The sequence below is a fragment of the Ylistrum balloti genome, unplaced genomic scaffold (assembly GCF_031769215.1).
Source record: "Ylistrum balloti isolate Yb309-2 unplaced genomic scaffold, AGI_CSIRO_Ybal_v1 Utg371816, whole genome shotgun sequence".
Lineage (NCBI taxonomy): Eukaryota > Metazoa > Mollusca > Bivalvia > Pectinida > Pectinidae > Ylistrum > Ylistrum balloti.
This window is the reverse complement of record NW_026782903.1, coordinates 304,184-331,309: the sequence shown is the minus strand read 5'-3', so window position 1 is coordinate 331,309 and position 27,126 is coordinate 304,184. Positions and strand designations below refer to the sequence as shown.

General features: G+C 34.3%; 1 protein-coding gene across 2 annotated transcripts; it reads left to right on the top strand.

Annotated features, from left to right (window-relative positions):
* Positions 1 to 101: 101 nt before the first annotated feature.
* LOC132563681 (serine/threonine-protein kinase TBK1-like) lies at positions 102 to 27,126 on the top strand. Of its 2 annotated transcripts, XM_060228429.1 has the most exons (20): positions 102 to 114; positions 3,731 to 3,857; positions 8,032 to 8,261; positions 8,775 to 8,939; positions 9,499 to 9,639; positions 10,294 to 10,423; positions 10,636 to 10,726; positions 14,094 to 14,187; positions 14,503 to 14,663; positions 15,682 to 15,792; positions 17,151 to 17,330; positions 17,685 to 18,047; positions 18,511 to 18,730; positions 19,270 to 19,391; positions 20,186 to 20,302; positions 20,500 to 20,598; positions 22,505 to 22,601; positions 22,870 to 23,015; positions 23,394 to 23,486; positions 23,762 to 27,126. In XM_060228429.1, exons 4-20 carry the CDS (start codon positions 8,838 to 8,840, stop codon positions 23,820 to 23,822), a joined length of 2,328 nt encoding a protein of 775 aa, XP_060084412.1. In that variant the 5' UTR covers positions 102 to 114; positions 3,731 to 3,857; positions 8,032 to 8,261; positions 8,775 to 8,837; the 3' UTR covers positions 23,823 to 27,126. The 2 variants fall into 2 exon arrangements, with proteins under 2 accessions (XP_060084412.1, XP_060084411.1); XM_060228428.1 differs by lacking the exons at positions 102 to 114; positions 3,731 to 3,857 and adding an exon at positions 6,830 to 7,103.

Below are 27,126 nucleotides of genomic sequence, written 5' to 3'. Positions count from 1 at the left end.
TCTGACACTGAAATAAAAATACCTGTAAATTATACATATGTGCACCCTTCACTATGAACTGACCTACTTACTGCGGCCGCAAGGAATGAAGACACTGAAAAACACTTCTTCGAGGTACAGTATGAATCATAGGTAGACATGCATAAAAGGTCATAACGGTGAATCATCAGCATTTAACAGTAATCTATATATCGGACAATACTAGGTTAACAATAGTATTTATGCGTTTAGTTAGATAGATACATAGTTCCTGATATTCAGACGGCAATCACCAAGGTTGTGCTTTAAACAGAAAGTACATGGGCGATATTCATTTCGAAAAAAGCACATTTAATAGTGAAATCGATTTGATATATATATATACTGTATATTTAGCATTGCTAATGTATTGTTATATGAAAAAATAATGCAACATTACAATGGTTTTGCTTTCTCATTTCCATGAAGCAAATCAGGAAGATATATGCGATATATCGAGGTCACGATCTATGTAATCTGACAACATACGCTGAGCATGTCAGCAGGCCTTACTATGTCATAGCACATATGTGACTCAAGGCTACAGGAACAGATTACACTGAATCTCTAGTCATAGCATAAAATACATATGTACGAATACATATTTATATCGCAGTTTAGACATGCGCAATACCATTTTGTGTTTTGTTAACACTTGAATAAGTGATCAGGTTGTTATCGAATATTGACTGGTGCCAAACTGAAAATAATTTATATATATATATATACATAAGTGTAAAATACACAAGCAATGTTAAAGATATTCAAAACGAAGGAGATTACCATTTTGTGCTTTGTTACTCACTTAACTGAACTCGCTGAACTGTGCTCGCATTGGTGACTATGCTGAACCAATTGTGTTTTAAAGCGATTTAAAGATTGAATCTATGTATTATTAGGCTATATTTCCAGCTGAATGAAATATTAAAAATAGATAATTTGTTTTATCTGTAAAACGGATTCTTAAATAAACTTATACCATCAATATCATATATACATATATATATTCTCCGTTCTTGTTTTACTAATCAAAGGTATCATTTATAGATAAGTCAGCAATCAGAGGAACATTAATTTAAATGTATATGATGCTAACATTGGTGCTCTCTCTTCTGTAATTACTCACTCTTTGATTTTGTTCAATTATAACACTGACGATCTTTTGTAAATAGGGTATATTGGTATGAAAACGATAAAACAATATAGAATCGTGAAAACAAAACTTGATTCTAGTTCAAAATCGGAGATGATAAACGATATAAACATTTACACTAGATCATTAATAAGTACAAGAAGAGTAAAACAATGTGTTCTTGAAGTGTAAACTTAATTCTGCTTAAGTGACAACCACGTAAATAAATTCCGGCTAAATCATTGTCTGAAAGGAATCGGGTATAGTAGTATTTTAACGTTATTCGTTAAAAAGGTGAGTTTTGGTGTACCAATCGTTGCCTTGAAATAATGAAGAATTTCAAACAGTCTTGGGAATATCATATTTTGTTTAACTTTGTTACAGTGTAAAGGTTAAGTAACGCGACTGGTAAAAAGGCTATAGTAATGCCATGTTCTCAAAAAATGAACTGATGTTTTGTTAGCCTAACATTTAATCATACAAAAAATTAATGAAAATAACCAGATATCATAATTTACATTATTTCCAGCCAATTTCGTCTTTTCTACGTAAGAGGACAGTACAGATATAAGCTAGAGGATTACTTTATTTCTTGAATATCGCAATTATTTACACATGATTAACAATTCGTACACGTTCTTCCTGATTGAAAGTCGGTTTGTCCAAGTCAGGTTGGATAGGAAATATCGTTGTTCATACTTTAATTCTGAAGAATCTCGTCATTAGTGGTTGAGGACAGGGACGTAATGTTACCGTTCATGTTGATTTTTGTTTGTTTTTGTCTGAAAATATCACGTTTAAATGAAAACAAATATGCCACAAATAACTCTATGTTTGAAAAGTGACGCGTAAATTTCTGTGATCAAGTTACAAAAACGACCCAATGACAACAACATTGACATGCGAATATACCTTCAGAGCTGGGCTCTTAATCGGTTGGTTACAAAACATGTACAATATTGTGAATTCGTTGTGTCACTGATCATTTCACTGTCGATGTTTGTTTATGTTTTTTTTATTGTTTTTATTGCACTAGTTGCAAGGAAGATATAAGGAAGATACACATGGAACCAGTTGTGAGTTTCGTAATGTTTGATAGATATTTCTCTTTAAATTTTAATCAACAAGTGATTCAATAACCACTATAATTATGCATTTCTGATCCAAATAACATACTATTTATATAATGATTACTGGAAGAACTTTGATGGCCTGGGTTTTCCTTAACATAACACGTCTTCACTTCTATAAATAGCAACACAGTGCGGTTCAGATTATACATATGTGATGGGTGTTCTTTTAAAATAATCCATTATTGAAAATTACCAAAATGTATTGAATTAAAGGGTCAGTTCATCTCCCTATTTACATTTTAAAATATTTCGTTTTGGCGTTTTTTTATTATCGTAACTCACTTCTCACGCTTGTCCTCGAGGGACAAAACACTTGTATGGTTTAGATTAATTAATCAGTTGGCATACACTGTCTTGCAAAATACAATGTTTCAAATGTCGCGCAAACATTGTTGCTTATATCGAAATACTGGTTGTTTTTTCAGTTTCATGTGCATACCAGAACGTATTCTATTTCAATCTGTTGCATATGTTCACCCGAAGAAATAACTTTAGGTTGTCCTGGTTGTCCTAGGCTATCGAATACTGAAGTAAAGTAACGAAACCCTTGGTTTTTTAACATCTTGTATGGTTTTAGCATGATGTTAAAGTGGCTATATTGGCGTCGGCAAGTTTTCACTGACAGGATTGTGTGATGTTACTTAGTTAAAGTTATATATCTCATTTTGAGTTTAGAAAGCTTACAATGACTTCGACAACCAGTAACCAGTAATACTTTACCCATTCTAAGAACATTGTAAAGTTGAGTTCTTACATATCACAAGTTAGCAATTAAGTAAATGGTCACCTATCTATACAAGTACATACACGTGTATGCCATTTGAAGACATTTCGTACAGGTAACATTGTTTTGGCATAGTAAAACATTATGACCCAATAAATCTTAACAGAAAAATCTTGTACTATTGTCCTTTATACTTGAAATGCGACTATTCCATACTAAAAATGTTATGGTAATCACGGTGATAGTTTGTGTGGGAAATTCGTAACAGTTTACAAATCGCTAGTTTAATGAGAGGTTTTCACACTGGAACTTGGCACGAGTTCCAAACCAACGGTTCATATATGTGTTATAGTGTCTTTAATACATATATGCCGACCGTCGGTTGGGAATTCCTGCCAAGTTCTGTTCATGTTCTTTGCCCGTTGCCAAATTACTATTGTATCAAAGAATCGATTAAACAATTTGACATATTTAGCAACGAAAAGTTCGAATTTTCAAACTTTGGTCAACTGGTCCTGAAAATGACTAAATGTTTGTCCACTTTATAATTATATACATGTACATGTTTATCAGTTTCTTTGTGGGCTCTGTATAAAAACTATTTACCCTACACGAACTCGCCTAAATTCATCAATTCGTCATCCTACGACATGCCATTCAGTACTAGGCTCAAACATACCAGACTGCTCTCGAAGTAAACATTTTGTTTGTTTTTACTTACAGTTTGCTTGATGTGGTGACAGTTCGTGCTTCTACAGAGCTACATATAGCCGACGAAAACGGCGAGAAAGTAATCAGCACGTGAACTAGAGACGTAAACATTGCGACAGAACGATTGGCTAATCCACAAGTACGCAACACATCTTTGAGATTTTAAGACACTTCTTTAAAAATATCAATATGTTGATTTTAACACTGTTTCCATCATTTAAAAATTCTACCACTCACAACTACACAATTTTTTTCAATCCTTAATTTTCAAATCCTCACTCTCGTTTACATTTTCACAAGCATTGCTGTATCCCCCGGAATTTTAAGGGGTCAATTATTTCCTGGGGGTTGAGCGTAAGACTAGTAAGGCGGTGATGTCAGGTTCGAATCCCGAGTAGCACTGAAATAAATAATAACCCCTGTTATAAAAGTATATCTACATATATCGAAAGATGTTTAAAAGTATAACAATAATAATTGCTGACGACATTACATGATAAAGTAGGATGGTTCCAACATATTCCAAAAATTCTTCAATCAAGTATGAAAAAAATCAGTTTTACGTTAAATTATTTTTTTGTTAAAAAGAATAAAAACTTTGCTAATAATATTTATGTTTTTTTTTATCATGGCGGTATTGGCATATTGTATGGTTGCTCTTTGGTCAGATTTTATAATAGACTTGAACGAGTTAATCTTGAAGCAGCACAACAATCTAACCCCTTAATTTGTATTTAACTTATATTCTTTACCAGAAAGGAGGCGAAAGTAACATCTACTATGTCAGAAGCAACAACTCCTATTCCAAATTTTCGATTGTCAAACCGATTTTAGCTCACCTGGCTCGGAGGGCTTAAGGGCAAGGCCAAATAGGGAAAAATCTATCAATTCTTTAAAATTTAACTTGTTCTTCAGGAATTGCAGGATATTGTTAAAAAATGGTCTGAAGCATGTGTATGTGAAGGAAAATCAGTTCTTTTGTATAAACGGTGGGTCTCATCCCCCTCGGTCTGAGGGGCGGGCCAAATTTTAGAAAAATCTGTCAATGTCCTTGAAAATCTATCTTTCTATCTTGTTCTTTAGGAATTGCAGGATATTGGGATATTGTCCAAAAATGGTCTGAAACATGTTTGGGTGAAGGGAAATCAGTTATTTTGTATAAACAGTGGGTCTCATCCCACTGGGGCCTGAAGGGCGGGGCCAAATTGGGAAAAATTGGCAATGTCTTTAAAATCTATCTTGTTTTTCAGGAATTGCAAGACATTGTCCAAAATTGGTCTGAAGCATGATTTGATGAAGAGAAATTAGTTTTGTATAAACGTTGGGTCTTGACCCCATGAAGCAGGAGGTTCGGGGCCCAATATTGAAAACCCATATATTTCTCAAAAAATTATCTTGTTCTTCAGGAATTGAAGGATATTGTCCAAATGTGGTCTGAAGCATGCTTGTGTAAAGGGAAATAAGTTTTGTATTAATGGTTGGTCTCGGCCCCTTGGAATCTTAAAGGGATTGGGCGAGAATCCTAGAACCCGATTCTTTGCCAAAAAAGGAAGTATCAGTCCGAGGAGTTATAGCAGAATAACCTCTGGACCAGCGTAGGCAGGAAGGAAGCGACGACGAGGTGTGGCCTTCGCTCCTCCTACGGCCAGAAGCCAGAGCAACAAGGAAGGCTGTCTTGAAATAAAACAAACTTCAAAGAGGCAGACTCCAAAGGTTCATAAGGAGCCCGTGTCAGGGAATCCAGCTCAAGATCCTGGTTTGACTGTTAGGATAACTGCCGAACCCTGGGCATATCCAAAGCAAAACCTCTAATTAAGGCAGAAAAAGAGGACGAACCTATCTCCTTTCTACCGTAAAAAGCAAGGACACGGCAATAGCCAGCTATAGAACCACGCGCCAGATTGCAGTCCCTAAACAAGCAGAGGAGATCCGCAATCAACTGCTCAAATGCCTTGAACGGATCAACATTCCTGCCGACACATCAATAAAAGAAGATCTTCCTTCGTGATTGGTAGACGGCAGAAGAGGAAGCCCTGATAGATCTTGCGATGCGATCTGACACCTCTCGAGAAAGGCCTGTCTGAGCGAAGCTTTGTGATATAGCCCCCATGCGTAAAGGTGGAGGATCTCTGGACAAACGTGCATCGTCCTAGACCGAGGCTGACGAAGGAGATTCAATCTGGTGTGGAGAGCCAACGGCTCCTCCACCAAAAACAACAAGACCTCCGGAAACCAATGTTGCCTCGGCCACAGGGGCGCTATCAAATGTAAGGAACAATGATTCTCCCGAAATTTCTGTAGCACTCTGCCCGCCGGATTGAACGGATGGAGTGAATAGGCATGCATCTCCTCCCTGTTCAGAGACTGAGCTTCCACACCCTAAGCCTTCGAATATGGAACCGGAGAAACGAAAGTTGGCAGCTGGTTGTTCAGAGAAGTAGCGAACAGCTCCATGAGAAGCCTGTCCCATGCCTAACAAATACCTTGAAAATCAAGGGACACAGCTGCCTGTCGGGAAATAAATGCGAAGATGATGTGCATTATTATTTTTCATTGTATACTACATACTCGATAATGTCTAAATTTTATTGAAAATATTTCTCAAGTTTGCAGCATCTCAATGTTGTGCTTTATATGGTAGTCCAATGTAGCAAAAAAGTAACACTTTTCATTTTGTCGAAACTATCATTAAAAACTTTTAACTATGTTAGGGTCGCTTTTTCGTTTAAGGAAACATTTTCCCATTACTATACGTTTTTCCTTTCTGTTTTTTTTTTCCCCGAATGGCATATATATTCAGTTTTAAATCCCCGACATTACCATTCCACATTAATGCGCGTGATAACCTGAATAGCAGTCTATAATAAGACGTGAGTCTGAGTTTTTCTTTTTTAACGTATCACACAAATATGATTTTGCTCCTTTTTAATCATGATATGAACGCGACATCCGTATTAACGGTAGCATTTAAAGTTGGATGAAGTTCAGTAGGTTCATATTGGTTCGTTTCGGTCATATGATGGAGTTATTTCGCATTTTATAAGCACTGTTGACATATATATATATAGAAATCAACAAGCTGAGTACATGAGTAGGACCCTATTGTTATGGATTCGCTTGGAATGTTGGACAAAGCTGATATGATTTATTTTATTGCAGAAAGAATCGTATTTTTGCTCAGAGTAACGATACCATGCAGGGTGAACGGAGAAGCGAGATCCACGCAATGATGAGTGTACAGTGAATTCATCCAGTGTTTTTTTTACATAATTAAAAGCAGTGTACTGCTTTATCAGCTGTTTTATATATATATACAAGAAATGCAGGCTTATATGATGCATGAAGATGAAAAGAACCTTCGAATTAGACATCACATGTAATTAAGGTATAAATGCAGTCACTGGAATGAAAGCCGAGTGACATACCAATACATTGGACGGGTCAGACCAGATATTCTCGAGTCAGACCTACTCCAAAGCATATATGTCGACTAGGCTAGGCAAATTTGTATGTTTTTTTATCTAAATTTTCAAATCAAGTCTAGTGCATCATCGTCTTTTAAAAAAATGGGAAACTTTGAATATTCGCATGTCTTTGAGTTTCTCGGGAAAACTGCGTCCTTCCGTTAAGATGGTTTGGAAAACCCGAAACTACGTTGGTCAGAAAATTCATGCATGATTGAACATGAATATAGTGAGATGACTAGACATCGATATATTATATTGTGGACTTCAGATACTTTTTAGATGAGCTTCAGATCAGAATATCTGAATGAATGTTTAAGGTATACATTTGTGTACTGTTCATTTTAATACATATGATGCATGCATGTTATCTGTGTCATTTTCATATTGTAACAATTGTTACAATATTGAGTGGATATTTTGTACCACGGCTGGGTCATTCTTCACTGGTATTGGTGGTGTTCTTGGGGAAGACATCTCTCGATTCTTTAAGTGCATAAAGAGTATGAATGGCCTCTTGCATAAATTAAGTTTGGTGAGGTACATATATATGTAACAGTGGCTAGTGTTACATACATATAGTCTTCAGCAACTGGTAAGAGATCCCCACCTCTTGATAACCCTTAACCTCTACTGTTTATCTTTTAAGCAGGATGTTTAACCACTAAACAGTTTAAGCACATGGCATAACATTGTATTTAGATAAGTTTGAACTCTTCAGCAAGTCAGTATTAGCCGACAATATTTTCTTTCTGGTTGTACCAACATCGGTCTCCACTGGGTTTTTTCTGTTACGTACAATTTGTAATAAGTGCAAACCTTTTGATTTTGTATTCCTTTCTGTTCCAGATGTACATGTAGGTACACATTTTCTTATGTCTAAGCACTCACATGTTCAGAAACACCTGATGACAAATGCTGTGTGCAACGATCACCACCGCTTGAACAAAAAGAAACAACTCTTCATGGAGACCTACAATGACAAGTTAGCAGAACAACTATTTCTCCGACAAAAAGACTATCAATATATGGTCTTTCAATAGCAAGTTATAAAAGCACAGACAATATTGTATATATTAGTAAGTATATTTGTTCACTAAATATTTGAATACATTTACATATATAATCTGTGTAGACCATAGATACAACATATAAAACAATTTGTGTACAATTTGCAAATGTATGTAGGATTAAATAATGTAAATCAGCTCATGCCATATCTAGTCACTGTAATGTGCAATATTTTGCCAGTATGGAATTTATCTAGATAATGAACAATAATTCTTGGGGATTCATGTATTCAGCCCTACATTGGTTCATACTTCATTTTGCCTTCAAATTTTATGCAAGAGGATTGCTCACAAGGAAAGCACTTACCTTGCAGGAATACCTGATTTGATTTTCCTTGTACTTTTCAGGGGTCTCTGTGTAAACCTTTCTTTTGTTCATGCTTTTCCCCCCATGTTTCATCAAGTTTGAATTAAGATTCTGTAGACATGCTGGCATTTTCCAGAAAAATTCCAGAAACGTCTGCCTTAGCTATTTGACAAATGTACAATATGGTAAGAGTATCTAATACATTTTATTTTCAGAAGGCCATCATCTCATCACACCGTGTTGTTTATTAGATCATATGTATAGTAGCTTTTAACATCATGGCACGAAGTACACTGAGAGGATCAAAGCATTACATGTGGGATATCACAAAGATGCTGGGCCAAGGTGCTACAAGTAAAGTCTATCGTGGCAGAAACAAGGTAATAAAAATCACATTTGTTTCATGAAATTAAACTGAAAATTAACTAAAAAAAATATTAAAAATATAAGAAAAAAAGTTGACATCTTACTCTTGCCCCAGAGATGTGATGGTGAGGGTGATTGCTAATATTTTTATATTTTCAGAGCTATGAGAAGTTTTGCACCCATGTAGGGCAAAAAAATTCCATTTATCGTCATTTTTCTCAATTTTAGAAAAGTTATCTCCCTTCAATCAATTTGTAATGACTTTACATGTTTCAGTACCCTCCCTTGATCTTCGATTAAGAAGGTTTCATCAGAAATTCATATAAAAGTTTTGAGAGGCAAGTAATGCATATATAAATATTTTTAAACTATCTACAATAACAAATTACTAACCTCCTCCCAGTTGTTCAAGAACCTGTTTCTCCTCTTCAAAAGGATAACTTCATAAGAGTTATTCCCCTATTATGAATGCTACCTGTTGTGTCCTGCAGAGGGACAATGACTCATTGTAGACTTGGATATTTATAGAATCTGGGTATTTCCAATTTTTTTTTGACTGTTTGTATTTTGTAGATCACAGGTGAAGAGGTAGCGGTGAAGGTTTTTACTTCAGCCGCTGCCCTAAGACCCTTCGAGGTGCAAATGAGAGAATACTCCCTTATGAAAAAGATGGATCACATGAATATTGTAAAGATGCAGGACTTGGAACAAGAGGTAAGTGATAATTGATAGATAATCTCAAGTGTTGTGAGGGAGACTATTGGAGCTTATTTTGACTTTTCTAGTGCCTTGTATTTGTCAATATACTGTCCTGGATATGAGTGTTTTAATATAGTAATCTGTGAATAAATACTATACATTTAACAAACTGGACTGAAATAAAATATGGTGTATTTACGTTTAATGCTACCAACTTAAGTAATGCTGATAATCACATTAGGTGTATACAAAACACATCTTTTATTACCTATAGGCATGTGAATTATTGTCATGTACAAACAAACTTAACAATATTTTTCTAAAATTGCTTTGAAAAGTGTATCAGTTTTAACATTTTTTTGGTTTTTTTTCGTGATAGTGAATTAATTAAATTGAATAACTGTATAAGACCAGCAGTTGGTATATATACCTGCCACATTTGTGGGCAATTCCAAGTAAAATATCATAAAAGACTGATACAGCTGTATATCAGATAGCCCATTGTCTTTTCCTGCTGAATTTGTTATAACCTTTTAGTGAAAAATGAGAAGAAAGAAATCTTCATGTATTTTTATGAAGGGAGATACTATATGAGAAGGCAGGAAACTCAAAATATAATGTAGATGCTAAGTTTTATGATAAATTTGATGAACATTTATTGTCTAACAGACTGGAACTGATAATAAAGTAATCGTGATGGAACTTTCTACCTGTGGAAGTCTCTATAGTATGCTGGACGATCCCAAAAATGCCTATGGATTAGAGGAGACAGAGTTTCTACTGGTGTTAAACCATGTTGGTATGTGTACAAAATCATGTGACAGGTAGGTTATGTAGAGAAGATATTACAGGTGATTACTTAGCATTGCTATTATACTGTACACATACATGCTTTGTTCTTTTATCCCTTTAACGGTTCAGGAAAGGAGAAGGAGATTAATCAATGTTTGTGTTTGTTTGGGTTTGACAGGTACTTAAAATTTACATCATATCTGTATCTTGTGATTTCAGCACAGGGAATGAAATATCTTCATGAGAAAGACATTGTACATCGTGATGTTAAGCCAGGGAATATTCTGTGTTATAAAGGAGAGGATGGAAGGTAATACTGTGTGTTATAAAGGAGAGGATGGAAGGTAATACTGTGTGTTATAAAGGAGAGGATGGAAGGTAATACTGTGTGTTATAAAGGAGAGGATGGAAGGTGATATTCTGTGTTATAAAGGAGAGGATGGGAGGTAATATTGTGTGTTATAAAGGAGAGGATGGAAGGTAATATTGTGTGTTATAAAGGAGAAGATGGAAGGTAATACTGTGTGTTATAAAGGAGAGGATGGAAGGTAATATTGTGTGTTATAAAGGAGAGGATGGAAGGTAATATTGTGTGTTATAAAGGAGAGGATGGAAGGAAATATTGTGTGTTATAAAGGAGAGGATGGGAGGAAATATTGTATGTTATAAAGGAGAGGATGGGAGGTAATATTGTATGTTATAAAGGAGAGGATGGGAGGTAATATTGTATGTTATAAAGGAGAGGATGGGAGGTAATATTGTATGTTATAAAGGAGAGGATGGGAGGTAATATTGTGTGTTATAAAGGAGAGGATGGAAGGAAATATTGTGTGTTATAAAGGAGAGGATGGAAGGTAATATTCTGTGGAGAGGATGGAAGGTAATATTGTGTGTTATAAAGGAGAGGATGGAAGGTAATATTCTGTGTTATAAAGGAGAGGATGGAAGGAAATATTGTGTGTTATAAAGGAGAGGATGGAAGGTAATATTGTGTGTTATAAAGGAGAGGATGGAAGGTAATATTGTGTGTTATAAAGGAGAGGATAGAAGGTAATATTGTGTGTTATAAAGGAGAGGATGGAAGGTAATATTCTGTGTTATAAAGGAGAGGATGGAAGGTAATATTCTGTGTTTTAAAGGAGAGGATGGAAGGTAATATTGTGTGTTATAAAGGAGAGGATGGAAGGTAATATTGTGTGTTATAAAGGAGAGGATGGAAGGTAATATTGTGTGTTATAAAGGAGAGGATGGAAGGTAATATTGTATGTTATAAAGGAGAGGATGGGAGGTAATATTGTATGTTATAAAGGAGAGGATGGAAGGAAATATTGTGTGTTATAAAGGAGAGGATGGGAGGTAATATTGTATGTTATAAAGGAGAGGATGGGAGGTAATATTCTGTGTTATAAAAGAGAGGATGGAAGGTAATATTGTGTGTTATAAAAGAGAGGATGGAAGGTGATATTCTGTGTTATAAAGGAGAGGATGGGAGGTAATATTCTGTGTTATAAAAGAGAGGATGGAAGGTAATATTGTGTGTTATAAAAGAGAGGATGGAAGGTGATATTCTGTGTTATAAAGGAGAGGATGGAAGGTAATATTGTGTGTTATAAAGGAGAGGATGGAAGGTAATATTGTGTGTTATAAAGGAGAGGATGGAAGGTAATATTGTGTGTTATAAAGGAGAGGATGGGAGGTAATATTGTATGTTATAAAGGAGAGGATGGGAGGTAATATTGTATGTTATAAAGGAGAGGATGGGAGGTAATATTGTATGTTATAAAGGAGAGGATGGGAGGTAATATTGTATGTTATAAAGGAGAGGATGGAAGGTAATACTGTGTGTTATAAAGGAGAGGATGGAAGGAAATATTGTGTGTTATAAAGGAGAGGATGGGAGGTAATATTGTATGTTATAAAGGAGAGGATGGGAGGTAATATTGTATGTTATAAAGGAGAGGATGGGAGGTAATACTGTGTGTTATAAAGGAGAGGATGGAAGGAAATAGTGTGTGTTATAAAGGAGAGGATGGAAGGTAATAGTGTGTGTTATAAAGGAGAGGATGGAAGGTAATATTCTGTGTTATAAAGGAGAGGATGGAAGGTAATATTGTGTGTTATAAAGGAGAGGATGGAAGGTAATATTGTGTGTTATAAAGGAGAGGATGGAAGGTAATATTGTGTGTTATAAAGGAGAGGATGGAAGGTAATATTGTGTGTTATAAAGGAGAGGATGGAAGGTAATATTGTGTGTTATAAAGGAGAGGATGGGAGGTAATATTGTGTGTTATAAAGGAGAGGATGGAAGGTAATAATGTGTGTTATAAAGGAGAGGATGGAAGGTAATATTGTGTGTTATAAAGGAGAGGATGGAAGGTAATATTGTATGTTATAAAGGAGAGGATGGAAGGAAATATTGTATATTATAAAGGAGAGGATGGAGGGTAATAATGTGTGTTATAAAGGAGAGGATGGAAGTTAATATTCTGTGTTATAAAAGAGAGGATGGAAGGTAATATTGTGTGTTATAAAGGAGAGGATGGAAGGTAATATTGTGTGTTATAAAGGAGAGGATGGAAGGTAATATTGTGTGTTATAAAGGAGAGGATGGGAGGTAATATTGTGTGTTATAAAGGAGAGGATGGGAGGTAATATTGTGTGTTATAAAGGAGAGGATGGGAGGTAATATTGTGTGTTATAAAGGAGAGGATGGGAGGTAATATTGTATGTTATAAAGGAGAGGATGGAAGGTAATATTGTGTGTTATAAAGGAGAGGATGGAAGGTAATATTGTGTGTTATAAAGGAGAGGATGGAAGGTAATATTGTGTGTTATAAAGGAGAGGATGGAAGGTAATATTGTGTGTTATAAAGGAGAGGATGGGAGGTAATATTGTATGTTATAAAGGAGAGGATGGAAGGTAATATTGTGTGTTATAAAGGAGAGGATGGAAGGTAATATTCTGTGTTATGAAAGAGAGTATGGAAGATAATGTTACTGTGATTTTGGGACTGATCAGGAAAATAAAATGGCCGACTGGCAGCCATCTTGGATAGCGCCTAGTAAAATTTGTTATTGTTATTTCTTGAGAAGCTCTTCATGGATCTCTCTTAGATTTCATATGTAGGTTTCCCTTTGTCCCAAATTGTGTCCATTAGCCACATAGTGGGGTCCTTGCTGACCAGTTAGTGTTCTAGTTCCATTTAAAAAATACAGAGTTATATTAGATCCATAAATATCAGCTGTTTGGTCTTAGAAGTAAATATCAGCTCAACGCATCAGTTGATCAGATCATTCATGCAGTTACAGATTTGTTGTAGAAACTTGAAACCATTAACTCCAATATGTCCATTGATTGATATCTCCGTTGCAAAAAGTGTTTTCAATAGAGTTATCATATGATAAAAGTATGAAAGATTTGTTCGATGGAAAAGTTTCAACCAAACTTTTTACAAACAATTTTGAATGGGAAGCAATAGACACAAATGCTTTAACAGAATGCTTGGGAAACTGACACAAATGCATTCAAACTTCTACAGAATGGTATGGAACAGAATATGTGTATGGGTCTGTAAAGGATAGCTTTTATTGTACATATTATGTGCATATATATGCAGTTAAATGCCACGATTTCATGAGAATTTGATTTCTGATTTATTTGTGATTATTTGATACAGATTTGTATTCAAGTTGACCGACTTTGGGGCAGCAAAGGAATTGCAGTATGAGGAAGAACAGTTTGTGTCCTTATATGGTACAGAGGAGTATTTGGTATGTTCTTACAGATATGCGATAAGATTCTACATGTATACCAGGCATGTGAAACTTCAGGCTTATGAACTATAACTTAATTTCTCAAAAGATACTATACAATAATGGCATTTTTGTCAGTGGATGTGAGAATTTGTACAGTGAAACTAATATCAAATGAGGTTTTTATTGGCTATCTGAGAACTTTAATGCCTCATACAATAACTGTTTTATAGTATTTTTGTTCATCAACCAGAGTATAAAATGCTTAATGTATGATCCCATACTTTTTCAAAAGATTGCATCTTGATCCATAATGTAATTTTGTAATCACAGCATCCAGATATATATGGTTGTGCTGTCATGCGAGACAAAAATAAGGAGAAAATCTTTGATGCCACTGTGGACCTTTGGAGTTTGGGAGTCACAATCTTTCATGCAGGGACTGGGCGACTACCATTTCGTCCATTTGGAGGGCGAAAGAACAGAGTAACCATGTAAGGGAGAAAATTCATCAATGATGAGTGTTTTGTGAAACAAAAGGACAAGTTGCTCATTTTTCATTAGTTGAATTAATCAGTATTTTAGTAGAATTTCACCACAGCCACAAATAATATGTATTTATAGTCAGGGTATCAATGTTGTGCTTATAGTTATCCATTAGCCATGAGTAGCACATAGATTCATAATTGCTGTATTGTGTTAGTGAGAGAGGGTGTGTGTATTGTGTTTCTCTACAGTTTGCTTTGTGTCTTTAAAACTTGGGAGAACAATCACTGAATCTATTATTAGACTCAGACCTACATCAAGCCATAGATCCAAGTTCAGTGACAAAATCATAGGTCAAGGTTGAAGGTCACAGCAGCTTAATGTTCAGTGTATGCAAAATGTTTCATCTGCAAGAATCTTGAAAGCTTACCTAACCAATTTCTATGAGACTTCATCCAATTGTTCCCCATAAAGGACTCGAAGTACTGCTTAAGTATGAGGGCCATATGTCAGAGGTCCAGGTCACTACAATTGAATGTCAATGTTGGCTTGTCAGTAACCATTCAACACAACCATTTAACAAAAGGACTACACTCAGTTATTCCTTACAGCAGGCTCGTGGTACCACATACTTGTTATTTTCAAAGGTCAAAGGTCATGGCTGTGGAAGCTGAATGCTAGTGTTGTATAACGGTCTCGAACAACTACCTACTAAATTGATTTAGTGATTTGGAGTTCTAATAAATGTTCTTTTCATCAGGTTTTTGGTCCATCTTGAGAGCCAAGATTATGAGTAAAATGTTCACAGCTGAACATTTATGCAATTTATCTACATTAAAAAAAAATTCAACAAGATTAATGAGACTTGATACAGTTATTTCCAATTACCTAAGGGACACTATATGTAATAAGTAAACAAAGCATTTTCTGTGAAAATAGACGTGAAAATGACATTTGTGAGAGGTTGTCCCGCTTTGTGATGCTCTTGTTCATGTTAACTTTAGTGATTTCAATTCATATTTACAGGTATGAAATAACAAAAAACAAAGAACCTGGGTACATCTCGGGAATTCAGCAATCTGAGAATGGAAAGATCGAGTGGAGTAAAGAACTACCTATGACTTGTCGACTATCTCTGTAAGTTAAGGTTCTGCTTCCCAATGTCATTTAAAACTAATTTTACATAATTGAATTACTGGTAAAATGTTTTCTTATAGGCCAATGTCCTAAATATCATATATCTTGATGACTGAGGAAACTTTTACTGTGAGGAACTGGAAAACCAGAAAATCTACTGGCAAGGAAGGATTTTCAAATTCGTTTTTATATATTTCAGAAAGTTTCATTACCCTAATTTTCATTTTCTTTTGTTTGTCAAGAACAGCTGTTTGACACATTGAAATCAAATATGTCACAATAGTTTATGAATTCGTTATGATATATAACATTAGTAGCAACAGTTTTGTTTATTTCAGTTTTGGCTTTGTTAACAAATATTGAATGAAAAATTTATCAATTAATTTAGTTTAAAGGGATTAATTGGTAAGATTTCATTATTTTTTCCCATGTGTTTGATTTTGGTTTAGTATATTAATACTTATAATAAGACTCTTCACAAAATTTTAATGTTGACTTAAAGAAATTGATAAAGATTATCATCTTCAAAGTAATGCTAGTCAACACTTGATGCTGTGTCTACCACTCCTCGCTGTTTTGATCAGAAAAAGCTAAGTTCATCATGTAACCTTTTGCAGCCTCATTTGAACCTGCCATTTTGAAATGATTTCTCACTGTGTATTATTATGTAATTAGTTAAAACTTAATTTGCCAGTCATGTTTCAGTTCTTACTTTGTAACATGACCTCATGTTTCATGCTATGCATGTGACATAGCGAAATGAATGAATTTGAATTTAACTGAATCTAAAATTGCATGCACAAAGACATTGTTTACACTCTCTGAATGACAGTAATATGTATAAGTATTAGGTCTCTTCTATTTTGTTTTAATTTTGTTGACATTAATAAAATGGTTGTGTAAAATTAAAAATATCATAATTAACATTAGGTACACTGTTTTTAACAGATATTTGAATGTTATAATGTTTTTTATCAGTTATAAAATGAATAACCATTTAGTCCCTTTAATTATAATTTTGAAGTTATTTCATAAAATCATATTTATGATTTTCCAAATTTGCCTTTAAGTGAATGAAATCTGGAAAAGGTTATATTAGCAACATACATCTACTTTTCTGTTCAGTATATCCAACGTCTAGCCATCTTATAAAACATGGTTAGTTTTATTACTCTCTCTATTTGAAATTTTGCCTGACTGTTCTATGAAATAAAATGGCATGTAACAAAATACAGATGTAGCATGGTTACATCCCACAAATAGAATTGATCAGTAAAAATACCATATATATGTCTAGTCCACACTTGATATGAATAAGGAATAAGTAATACATTCTGTTTTAAAAAAATTTTTTCCAGAGGATTGAAGATGTTCCTTACTCCAATATTGGCTGGCTTGTTGGAACGAAACGACAGATATAAATTATCCTTTGGAGATTTCTTCTCAAAAGTAGACAAATTGATGTCAAAGATAGTTATTCACACCTTCAGTCCAAACACATGGATGCATATGATGATATATATAGATGGAAACAGCAAGTAAGCATTGTATATCTCATGAACATCATACCACTATTGTACTCTGTGCTAATTACTGATGTTTAAATAAAATCTGATTTGACAACCATTGTGCAACATGATATTGTGAGCTTACAGTTTTATGAGATAACAAATAGCCACAACAAAGTGGTTTTTCGTTAGAAGTGTACAGCATGTATAAAATATTGAAGCAATGCATAAGTTAAAATTCTACTTTTTCATTAAGGTTAATTAGACATATATTTTCACATTTTTTATCAAAAAGAATTTAAATTAGTGTGTTTGGAAGTTTGATTGATTCTTTCTTCCTGCCTAGGTTTATTTGACCCTGTAATTTTTTTTACTTCGTACTAGAATCACCACATTACAGGATTGTATCGCAGAGCAGAGTGACATAGCTATTCAGGACCAGGTGCTCATTCATGATGGGGATCTCTTGAAAAACATTGTCGACAATATGACACCTGTTAAGCAGTATCCAAAGTCTGTTTTTTGTGAAAAGACTCCAATATTTGTGTTTACAAAACATTCTGATGATCTGAGAACTTTTCCCAAATCCTGGTGTCCCGACTTTCCAAAGTTTGGTAGTAGCATGAACATTGCCAATGACCAGCAGTTGGCTAAAATGTGCTGTGGAATACATTTCTTACTGTGCAAGGAAATCGGACGATACCATATGAAAATGGAATTAGAACGACTTAGTGTTCAGAGCTACATGTGAGTGTTTTATTTGTAGTTATGATCTCAGGGGAAGATATGTCTTGATCAGGTATCTTTCTCAATCTTAGTTTTGAAAGTTAATAATAATAATGATATACTGGACGCAGGCTTATTAAGCCTATATATCCAGATCAGAGTTAAAAAGAATCAGTATCTTGAATATGGATCAGTGTGTTATTGTCTAGATCATGATTATAAACACATTTAGTTTGCCTTCAATGTTTATCCAATCAGGATTTGAAAGTTGTCATGGAACTTCTTCTCACTCTTAAGCTTTGCATTTCTTTAAGTTTTGAATCAATCCAAATTAAAAAACATTGGGGCCTGAAAGAAGAGTTGACAGCAAGTATTAAAATTAACAAATCACAAGTCTTTATAATACATAACTTTGATTTTTTCTCTCAGGTAAGAAACAATAGGACATTAATATATTATTACCTGGTTATTGTATTTGTTTCAGACATGAGCTGAAACACGAATGTTCCCATTTGTTGAGTTATGACAATAGACTACGAGAGCATTGTGCATCTGTCCTTACCATGCTGAAAAACTTCATACAGGAATCTCAGCAGAAGATCAAAATGCTGAAGGCTGTACACACTGTAGATCCCTTAAAGCTTGCAGACCTGGAGGAGAAAACAGAAACAAGAACCAAGGAATTGCAGGCTACAGCAGATGAGGTAGATACAAGATTGAAATATTAATCCTAATGTTCTTATGTTCATCCATTTGATGATATAGATAACCTAAATCAAGGATAGTTAGCAATGTCAAGATGAAATTAAGGTAAGCTTATCTGGTCAGTGGCTGTTATACATATACCTCAATAGCTAATTTTTAAGAAAGTCAACAACAAGAAAGTGATTAATAGCCTACTTGGAAGCTGGTATACTGTGATAATAAGCTTGATTAAGAAATGTTAAAAGATATCAGTATCTGATTTATTCCAGTCTTTAGATGCTAATAAGTTTGGTTAGAAACAACTCTATATCAGTTGGCAAGGTTGCAGTTGCCGCTATACCTTAAGACTAGAAAATAATGTATGCTATTATCTTAGAAATGCACTATTGATATTAAATCCTGGTTTATGTTAACAATGGATATTATCATTTAACGTCTAATTCAGATCTACCATCATTTAACCTAGTAGAAGGCAACAATCACTGCCATTTGAAATATCATGAGAAACAGGAAACTAAATTTCATTGATTTATTCTAGATTAAATGTGATCTCAAGAGGATCAAGAAATTTTTATCAAGTTATCAGGAGAAGATCACAAGTAAGGATCTAGAAAAGAGTTGGGACAATGGTATAGGCTGTAAAGATGAACAGGATCGATGGTAAGATTTTCTAGAACTTTGTGGCTGTAAGCTGTGTATAGTCATGAGACATGAGGTCGAGAGAGGTTTTGACATGGTTGAGTCTCTGATTAGTCTGATTAGGTAAAAATTTAATTGACTTTTAGGATTGTGGTCTGCTCTATGAATATTTAAAGACAAAATCATTCAACACAGTATTGCCAATCTGAAGCCATCTTATGTATGGGTCCATCTAGATCAAGAGGGAAGGGGTGCATTGAGAGGTCATTTAGTGAAAAGACCTTATAATTAATTCTATAATATAGTTGTTTCATTTCTAAATATATTTGGATGAAGTGCTATAATATTAAAGTTTACTTGCATATTCAGATTCTGTTTTCGTTTTGCATTCATGGAAAGTGTGCAACATTTACTAGGAAACTTCATGATATTGTCAAACTACTGTAAATTCATATCATAATCCTTAATAAAAAATAAATAATTTATTCAATCAGATGTTTCAATCATGTTGTCATTTGGTCTCCATTACTCATTCAATATTATTGTTTCTTTATACATGATTAAGTTACCCTGGTGCTTTATACTGTACCACTGCAATAGAATGATGACTTTTTTAAACATGTTGTGAACATTAAACTTTTATACCAGTTAATTTTAAACCATAGTGAGCTTATCAGGTTTGCTATTAAAGGATAATTAATGAATTTAGCTGCTTTTGATAATGTATAGAAAGAACCATTCCATTTCTTCACTTCAAAATCACAAGTAAATAATAATGTGACAAGAAATGAATATTTCAAAATGGATATTCACAGCAAGGAGAGACAGGAAGTGACTGTGGAAGTTGTGCAGAGAATTGTTAGACACTTCAAGGAGCACAAACAAGCTCAGTATCTGAGTCGCAGTGAGGAGGATGTACATGCTTTTGAAAGGTTTGTATTAAAGATTTAAAAATAATATACTGTATTGTTATTTACAAGGTAAACGTCATTTTTGGTCAACCATTCATAAAACAGGTTTTTTCTGATTTGTAACTCTTTTTGTTGTTGAGGTGCATCTCATGATAAGGTAACATACTCCTTTAATTTAGCTTACTAGTCTCAGCTTAGCATGTTTGCATTTGTTACAGGAACCAGTTAGAAGAGGCTTGTATCAAGGCTAAGACCCTGATAGAGACATGTGATAGCCGTGGACAGAGGCAGTATGATATGTTCCACAGATTTTATAGGTAATTAGTAAATACATACATGCTCCTCATAATATTGCTAGTGGTGAAGCTGGAGGCTTGATTATTTCCACCAGAGATTTTGTAGTTAATACATGTAGTTAATAGAAGTTCATCTGGAATAAAAATCATTAATCCTGCAACCAATTTTTAGCTCACCTGGCTCGAAAGGCCAAGTGAGCTTAATCCGTGGAGCAGTGTCCGTCGTCAGCTTTTTCCTTTAAACTTCTTCTCAATAACAAATGGATTATATGTTTTGATATTTGGCTGGTATGTTCCTGGGATGAAGCCTGACAAAGTTTGAAAAAAGAAGTGATCATGGCTTCTATTCGCAGTCGCAGAGGTCAAATTTGTTAAAACATTTAAACGACTACTTCCCATGAACTAAAGGGTCCAGGGGCATGATATTTGGCTGTTATGTTCCCAGGATGACCCCCGACTACGTTTGGGAAAAGAAATTACCTTGACTAATAATCAAGGTCACAGGGGTCAAATGTGTTAAAACCTTTAAACAAGTTCTTTTCAGGAACTAATAGGCCTAGAGGCATGATATCAGGCTGTTATGTTCAGAGGATGAAACCAACGACCTTTGGGAAAAGAAATGACCTTGACCATTGTTCAAGGTCACAGGGGTCAAATTTGTTAAAACATTTAAATGACTTCTTCTCATGAACTAAAAGGCTGAGAGGCATATTTGGCTGGTATACTATATATACCAGGTGAGCACTGCAGTCCCATTGGGCCTTTTGTTATGGAACTTGGCACATGTTTAATAATTTAACATATTTCTAGTTTTTCCATTTTCTTTAACTTTACCTGAACGTTGAGCAGAAAGTTTGTTCATCACCATCACATGGACAATAATATCAGAAAAAACTGCAATGTTAACTTCATACAAAATATTTCATGGTGCTGCACCATTATACTTACAAAATTTGCTTCCTCGTATTATAGGAAATGCCCAAAATTATAATTTAAGGACAAATTCAAATATGCATCTGCCAGCAAGTAGGACAAATATCTATGTGAACTCTTTTTTACCTACTGCTATTAGGGAATGGAATGGCATACCAGATAATATAAGAAACTCTCCAACTTTGAACACTTTCAAAAAACACCTCGATAAACAAATTATTAAACCTCTATACTACTTTGTTGGTGAACGCTGGGCTCAGGTACTGCACACTCGTCTTCGTCTTGGATGTAGTTCTCTCAATTATCATCTCTATAATAAGCATGTTTCAGATACAGATCTGTGTGTATGTGGGCAGGTTGAAACTCCTTATCATTATCTGATGCAGTGTGTACGCTATAATCGAGCTAGAGAAAATACCCTAGATACATTAAATTTCAATTTATCACTAGAATTACTCATTCATGGTGACCCAAACCTGTCTCAAGATGATAATATCATTATATTTAAAAAGGTGCAAAGGTACATCGTAAAGTTGGGTAGATTCTAGGTGCTGGATGGAGTTTCTTTGTGCTCTCTTTACCTCTTCCTTTCTCCTATCTTACCAACTTATGTTATCTCCTTATGGTTTACATATTAACGGTCAGTGTTCATCAGGGAATGTTACGTTAAAAAAAAAATCTCTTTCAATGTGTTTAATGTAAATTGTACTATTGTAACTGTTTTATATTGGAGATGGCTTAATATAAGATTCATAATCTTGTTGCCAGATCCATTTTCAATTTTATAATTTGTGTATGTTGTAAATGAAAATCTGAAAATAAAATATTGTTTAAACAAGAAAAAACTGCAAATGATCTATAAATCTATACTCTATATATGGATGTAACAGGGAATAAAGAAGATTGTCAAAATGGAAATTTCCTTTTTCTTGCAATTGGTTTTAAGGTTTTTCAGAATAGTGTTTTATTTACATTGAAAATTTATTCTTTTTAGCAAAGCAGTGAAAACTAGGGAGGAAAATGATTCATTAGACCAGACCTTGGCATCTCTAGAGAAAAAAAGGATAGAATTTGAGAAGCATCTTACAGAGGTTGGAATTGTTTTAGATTTAATATAGTCAAACCTTGAAAATACTGAATTATACATAGTAATACCTTTTCTAAACTGCCTGTTATATAGAACAGCAAAGATTTGGAAAATGAAGTCTGTAAATTTGAGTTGAATCAAGAAAATATCTTTAGAAGTTATATTGTTCTTACATTCTAGTTCCATGTAAGCTGAATGAGTACAATCTTATTTTGATGTTTTTAAGCGTGTCTGCTTCTGCCCTTGATAGGTGTACCTGTATACTGTTTCAGGTCGTAGAGGAGTTAGGTCAGATTTGTATGGAAGTGTTGGAAAGTACAAGGCCTGATCCACTCTGTAGCCGCGGATCCAAATACAAGACTCGTTCTGATACTACTAGAGACATGCGTAGAAATCTTCTGGAAGAGGCTAATATCAGGTGTGTATAGTAGGAATTACTACCAATTTCTGGATTGGATTGAGAATTTGATTAGAGAAGGAAGGGAAATATTCTTTTAACCTTCTGCTACCTCTACTACTTCTGTCATGTCTGAAGTATTTAAATCTGTCAATATCAAAACACTCCACTTGTCGTTGGAATTATATTTGAAATACCTTTGTTAAAAACAATCACGATTATCATATAAGTGACTGTTTGCTACTGTAAATTAACTGATATTGTATATTTGTAGTAATTGATCTGTAAGAATTTTTAATACTTTTGTTTGTAGAAATCATGATTTATCACTAATGGCTATAATTGCTCCTGGAAATAAAGTAGATTTGAGTTTTTATTGAGATTAGTTTTTTATTACAGTTTGAAAAGTGGTTTTGAAGATCTAAAAGAAGATATCCAAAGAAATAGTGACCTGTTAAAGATGAGTGGTGAAATTTTAGAAGAACTGAAAAAGTAAGTATCTATTCATACAGTTTAAAGACAAAATCAACAAAGAGGCTGGACTTTCTAATTAACTATACTCATCTTAATTTTAATGTTTGAGTGGTGTTTTGTTTGCAATGAGATTGCATTTAGTGTAAGTGTTTAAGCTATAGTTTTAAAGCTTTCAGTGATAGGGATCAACAAGATATCCTTTTGCTACACGGTATATTGCCTCACCAGAAGATCTTATTGTTTTTATGTTGTGTGGTATGTATCAATATTTACATTATCTTTTTATATTGCAGCACAAACCCAATTGTTCTAAATGGTGTACATGAGAAACTACCTGGTTTTGGAGCTATTTAACTGAACACTGGAGATTTGGACCAAATCTTCTGGGATAAGCTAAGATAATGTGAACCATAATCACAGCAACATTGCAGAAAAGTTTTCTTTCATCCTAACATACTGACTAAACACTGATGGGAAAGATGACAGAGAAAGTGGAGGAATGCACAAAAGTCACTACAGATGGAGACAAAAATGTGCTGAAGAGCAGAAAATCAGTGCAAGTTGTATGACCATCACTTTGGCATTTGTGAATACCTGGAGCTCTTAGTGACATAAGAAATACATAATGTGGTTAAGTAGGGTTGCCTTAAAGACAAGAAGTGGTTTTTATTTTAATTTCTACACTGTAGAATTTTTATTGTTTGATTTGTGGTTGTGATATTTATTTAGAAGAATTGATCAGCGAGATAAATATTTTAACCAAAACAACCAGGAAAAATGAATATTAATTTTATTTGAGTACATGAATTGACACACTTTCAGATTTTAAGATCCAGAAACAATCTTGACCAAAGGTAAGATTTCCTTTTTTTCTTCAATTTTAAGAGATTTGAATGAGGCTTGTATTCTGTAAAACACTTTAAATGTTGAGTTGAAATTTCCTTATATTTCATGAATTTGTCTGTATTTTTTATGTTATCCAGAAAAAAGACCTTGGAAAATAAACAACAATAAATAAAGTGTAGATTGAATATATGACTAGGCACAAGTGATTTCCAACATGACTACAAACTCAACACTTTATTGTGTGTATCTGTATTTCAGAGTGAATAAAAACACTGTTAAAAAGGAAGATATTACAATGTCCTTCCAGTTTGTAAAATTGACCACATTATAGATATTTCTATTCCAACTGTAGGTGATGTACATTGTGTCCCCAGTGAAATTACATCATTAATATTCTGTCTTAGGGGTACATCTGACATTGTCAAAAAGAACTGACGCTATGTGATTTATGGATTGTTAAACTGTTGACAGTTTCAGACAGTCTGTTTGAAAAGTTGATTTAGACTAGAAATTTCAAGCTTAATATTGAATTTCTTTACAGCCTTGAAAATCATATAAAGACCAGAATTACTTTAGAAATTCAAAATAAAATTTTGTTTTTTTTTTTTTTTAATTTTAAATGTTTGCTTGAAGTGCTAATTTTATAAGATCAACTAGATCCGTGCATTTTTTTTTCAAAAACAGGAGGGCGAAATAATATTTCATAATAAGCAAGATCAAAACACAATACATATAGCTTTGTCCATCTTTTGTATGTATATATTTTCATATCACTTTAATACCACTGAAGTTATGTGGTGTTTGTAAAAGTATAGCAAAATGAATGAGGGAAAATAATTAATTATATAGTACACACTATAACAAGGATGTTTGTGATTCTGGGAATTGTGGGTGTTCTATTGTAGATCTGTCAAATGACTTAATCAAATCAGCCTTATGTTAAAGGAATACACATTTAGTTGAAGCAAACATAATAACATGTATAAGATAAAACAAGATCCAACTTCTAGTCCGGTAGATTTGGTAATATTGGGTAGTATGTGGAAACACGTCAACCATTAAAACAAGATCCAACGTCCGGTCCGGTAGATTTGGTAATATTGGGTAGTACGTGGAAACACGTCAACCATTAAAACAAGATCCAACGTCCGGTCCGGTAGATTTGGTAATATTGGGTAGTACGTGGAAACACGTCAACCATTAAAACAAGATCCAACGTCCGGTCCGGTAGATTTGGTAATATTGGGTAGTACGTGGAAACACGTCAACCATTAAAACAAGATCCAACGTCCGGTCTGGTAGATTTGGTAATATTGGGTAGTACGTGGAAACATGTCAACCATTAAAACAAGATCCAACATCCGGTCCGGTAGATTTGGTAATATTGGGTAGTACGTGGAAACATGTCAACCATTAAAACAAGATCCAACGTCCGGTCCGGTAGATTTGGTAATATTGGGTAGTACGTGGAAACACGTCAACCATTAAAACAAGATCCAATGTCCGGTCCGGTAGATTTGGTAATATTGGGTAGTACGTGGAAACATGTCAACCATTAAAACAAGATCCAACGTCCGGTCCGGTAGATTTGGTAATATTGGGTAGTACGTGGAAACACGTCAACCATTAAAACAAGATCCAACGTCCGGTCCGGTAGATTTGGTAATATTGGGTAGTACGTGGAAACACGTCAACCATTAAAACAAGATCCAATGTCCGGTCCGGTAGATTTGGTAATATTGGGTAGTACGTGGAAACATGTCAACCATTAAAACAAGATCCAACGTCCGGTCCGGTAGATTTGGTAATATTGGGTAGTACGTGGAAACACGTCAACCATTAAAACAAGATCCAACGTCCGGTCCGGTAGATTTGGTAATATTGGGTAGTACGTGGAAACACGTCAACCATTAAAACAAGATCCAACGTCCGGTCCGGTAGATTTGGTAATATTGGGTAGTACGTGGAAACATGTCAACCATTAAAACAAGATCCAATGTCCGGTCCGGTAGATTTGGTAATATTGGGTAGTACGTGGAAACATGTCAACCATTAAAACAAGATCCAACGTCCGGTCCGGTAGATTTGGTAATATTGGGTAGTACGTGGAAACACGTCAACCATTAAAACAAGATCCAACGTCCGGTCCGGTAGATTTGGTAATATTGGGTAGTACGTGGAAACACGTCAACCATTAAAACAAGATCCAACGTCCGGTCCGGTAGATTTGGTAATATTGGGTAGTACGTGGAAACATGTCAACCATTAAAACAAGTTTTAGTTCTTCTTAAGGATGTAGTCTGGTCCTCTGTATTTGAAGTACAAGTTGTTTCCTAATAGTTTGGTTATTTTAGATCAAGGAAACTTACTCATAATTAGTTATTGTGAAAGGGAACTATATCAAAAATTGATTATGTACATATTGACATTCATGTAAATTTAATTATAATTATGATGCATAGTAATTACGAAAGAATTTCTAGGTATATTCATTATGAACGGAATGCTTTGTAAGAGATGGAACTATCCATCTATGAGATGAGTTTAGGTAAATCTGAATTAGATTTATTTAAATGTATATGTTTATTACTAGAGAAAGTTATGTAAATGAAGACGTGTTTCAAAAATTCATTTTTACAGAAATGAATTTGTCCAATGTTTGAAATGAAGGACAGATTAGTATAGTTTATAAATTAATGATAATGAGATGCTTTTGATAGTTGCTATACTGACATTTTTAAACACTTTATTTCTTAAATGTTTCTTGGTGACTAATTGCTTGATATGATGCCGTTCATTAATAACTGTTTAA

Coding starts and splice junctions, on each gene's coding strand:
- LOC132563681 (XM_060228429.1), top strand. CDS start 8,838: ATGGCACGAAGTACACTGAGAGGATCAAAGCATTACATGTGGGATATC. Junction 8,940..9,498: donor TCTATCGTGGCAGAAACAAG/GTAATAAAAATC, acceptor TGTATTTTGTAG/ATCACAGGTGAAGAGGTAGC. Junction 18,048..18,510: donor CTTAGTGTTCAGAGCTACAT/GTGAGTGTTTTA, acceptor TATTTGTTTCAG/ACATGAGCTGAAACACGAAT.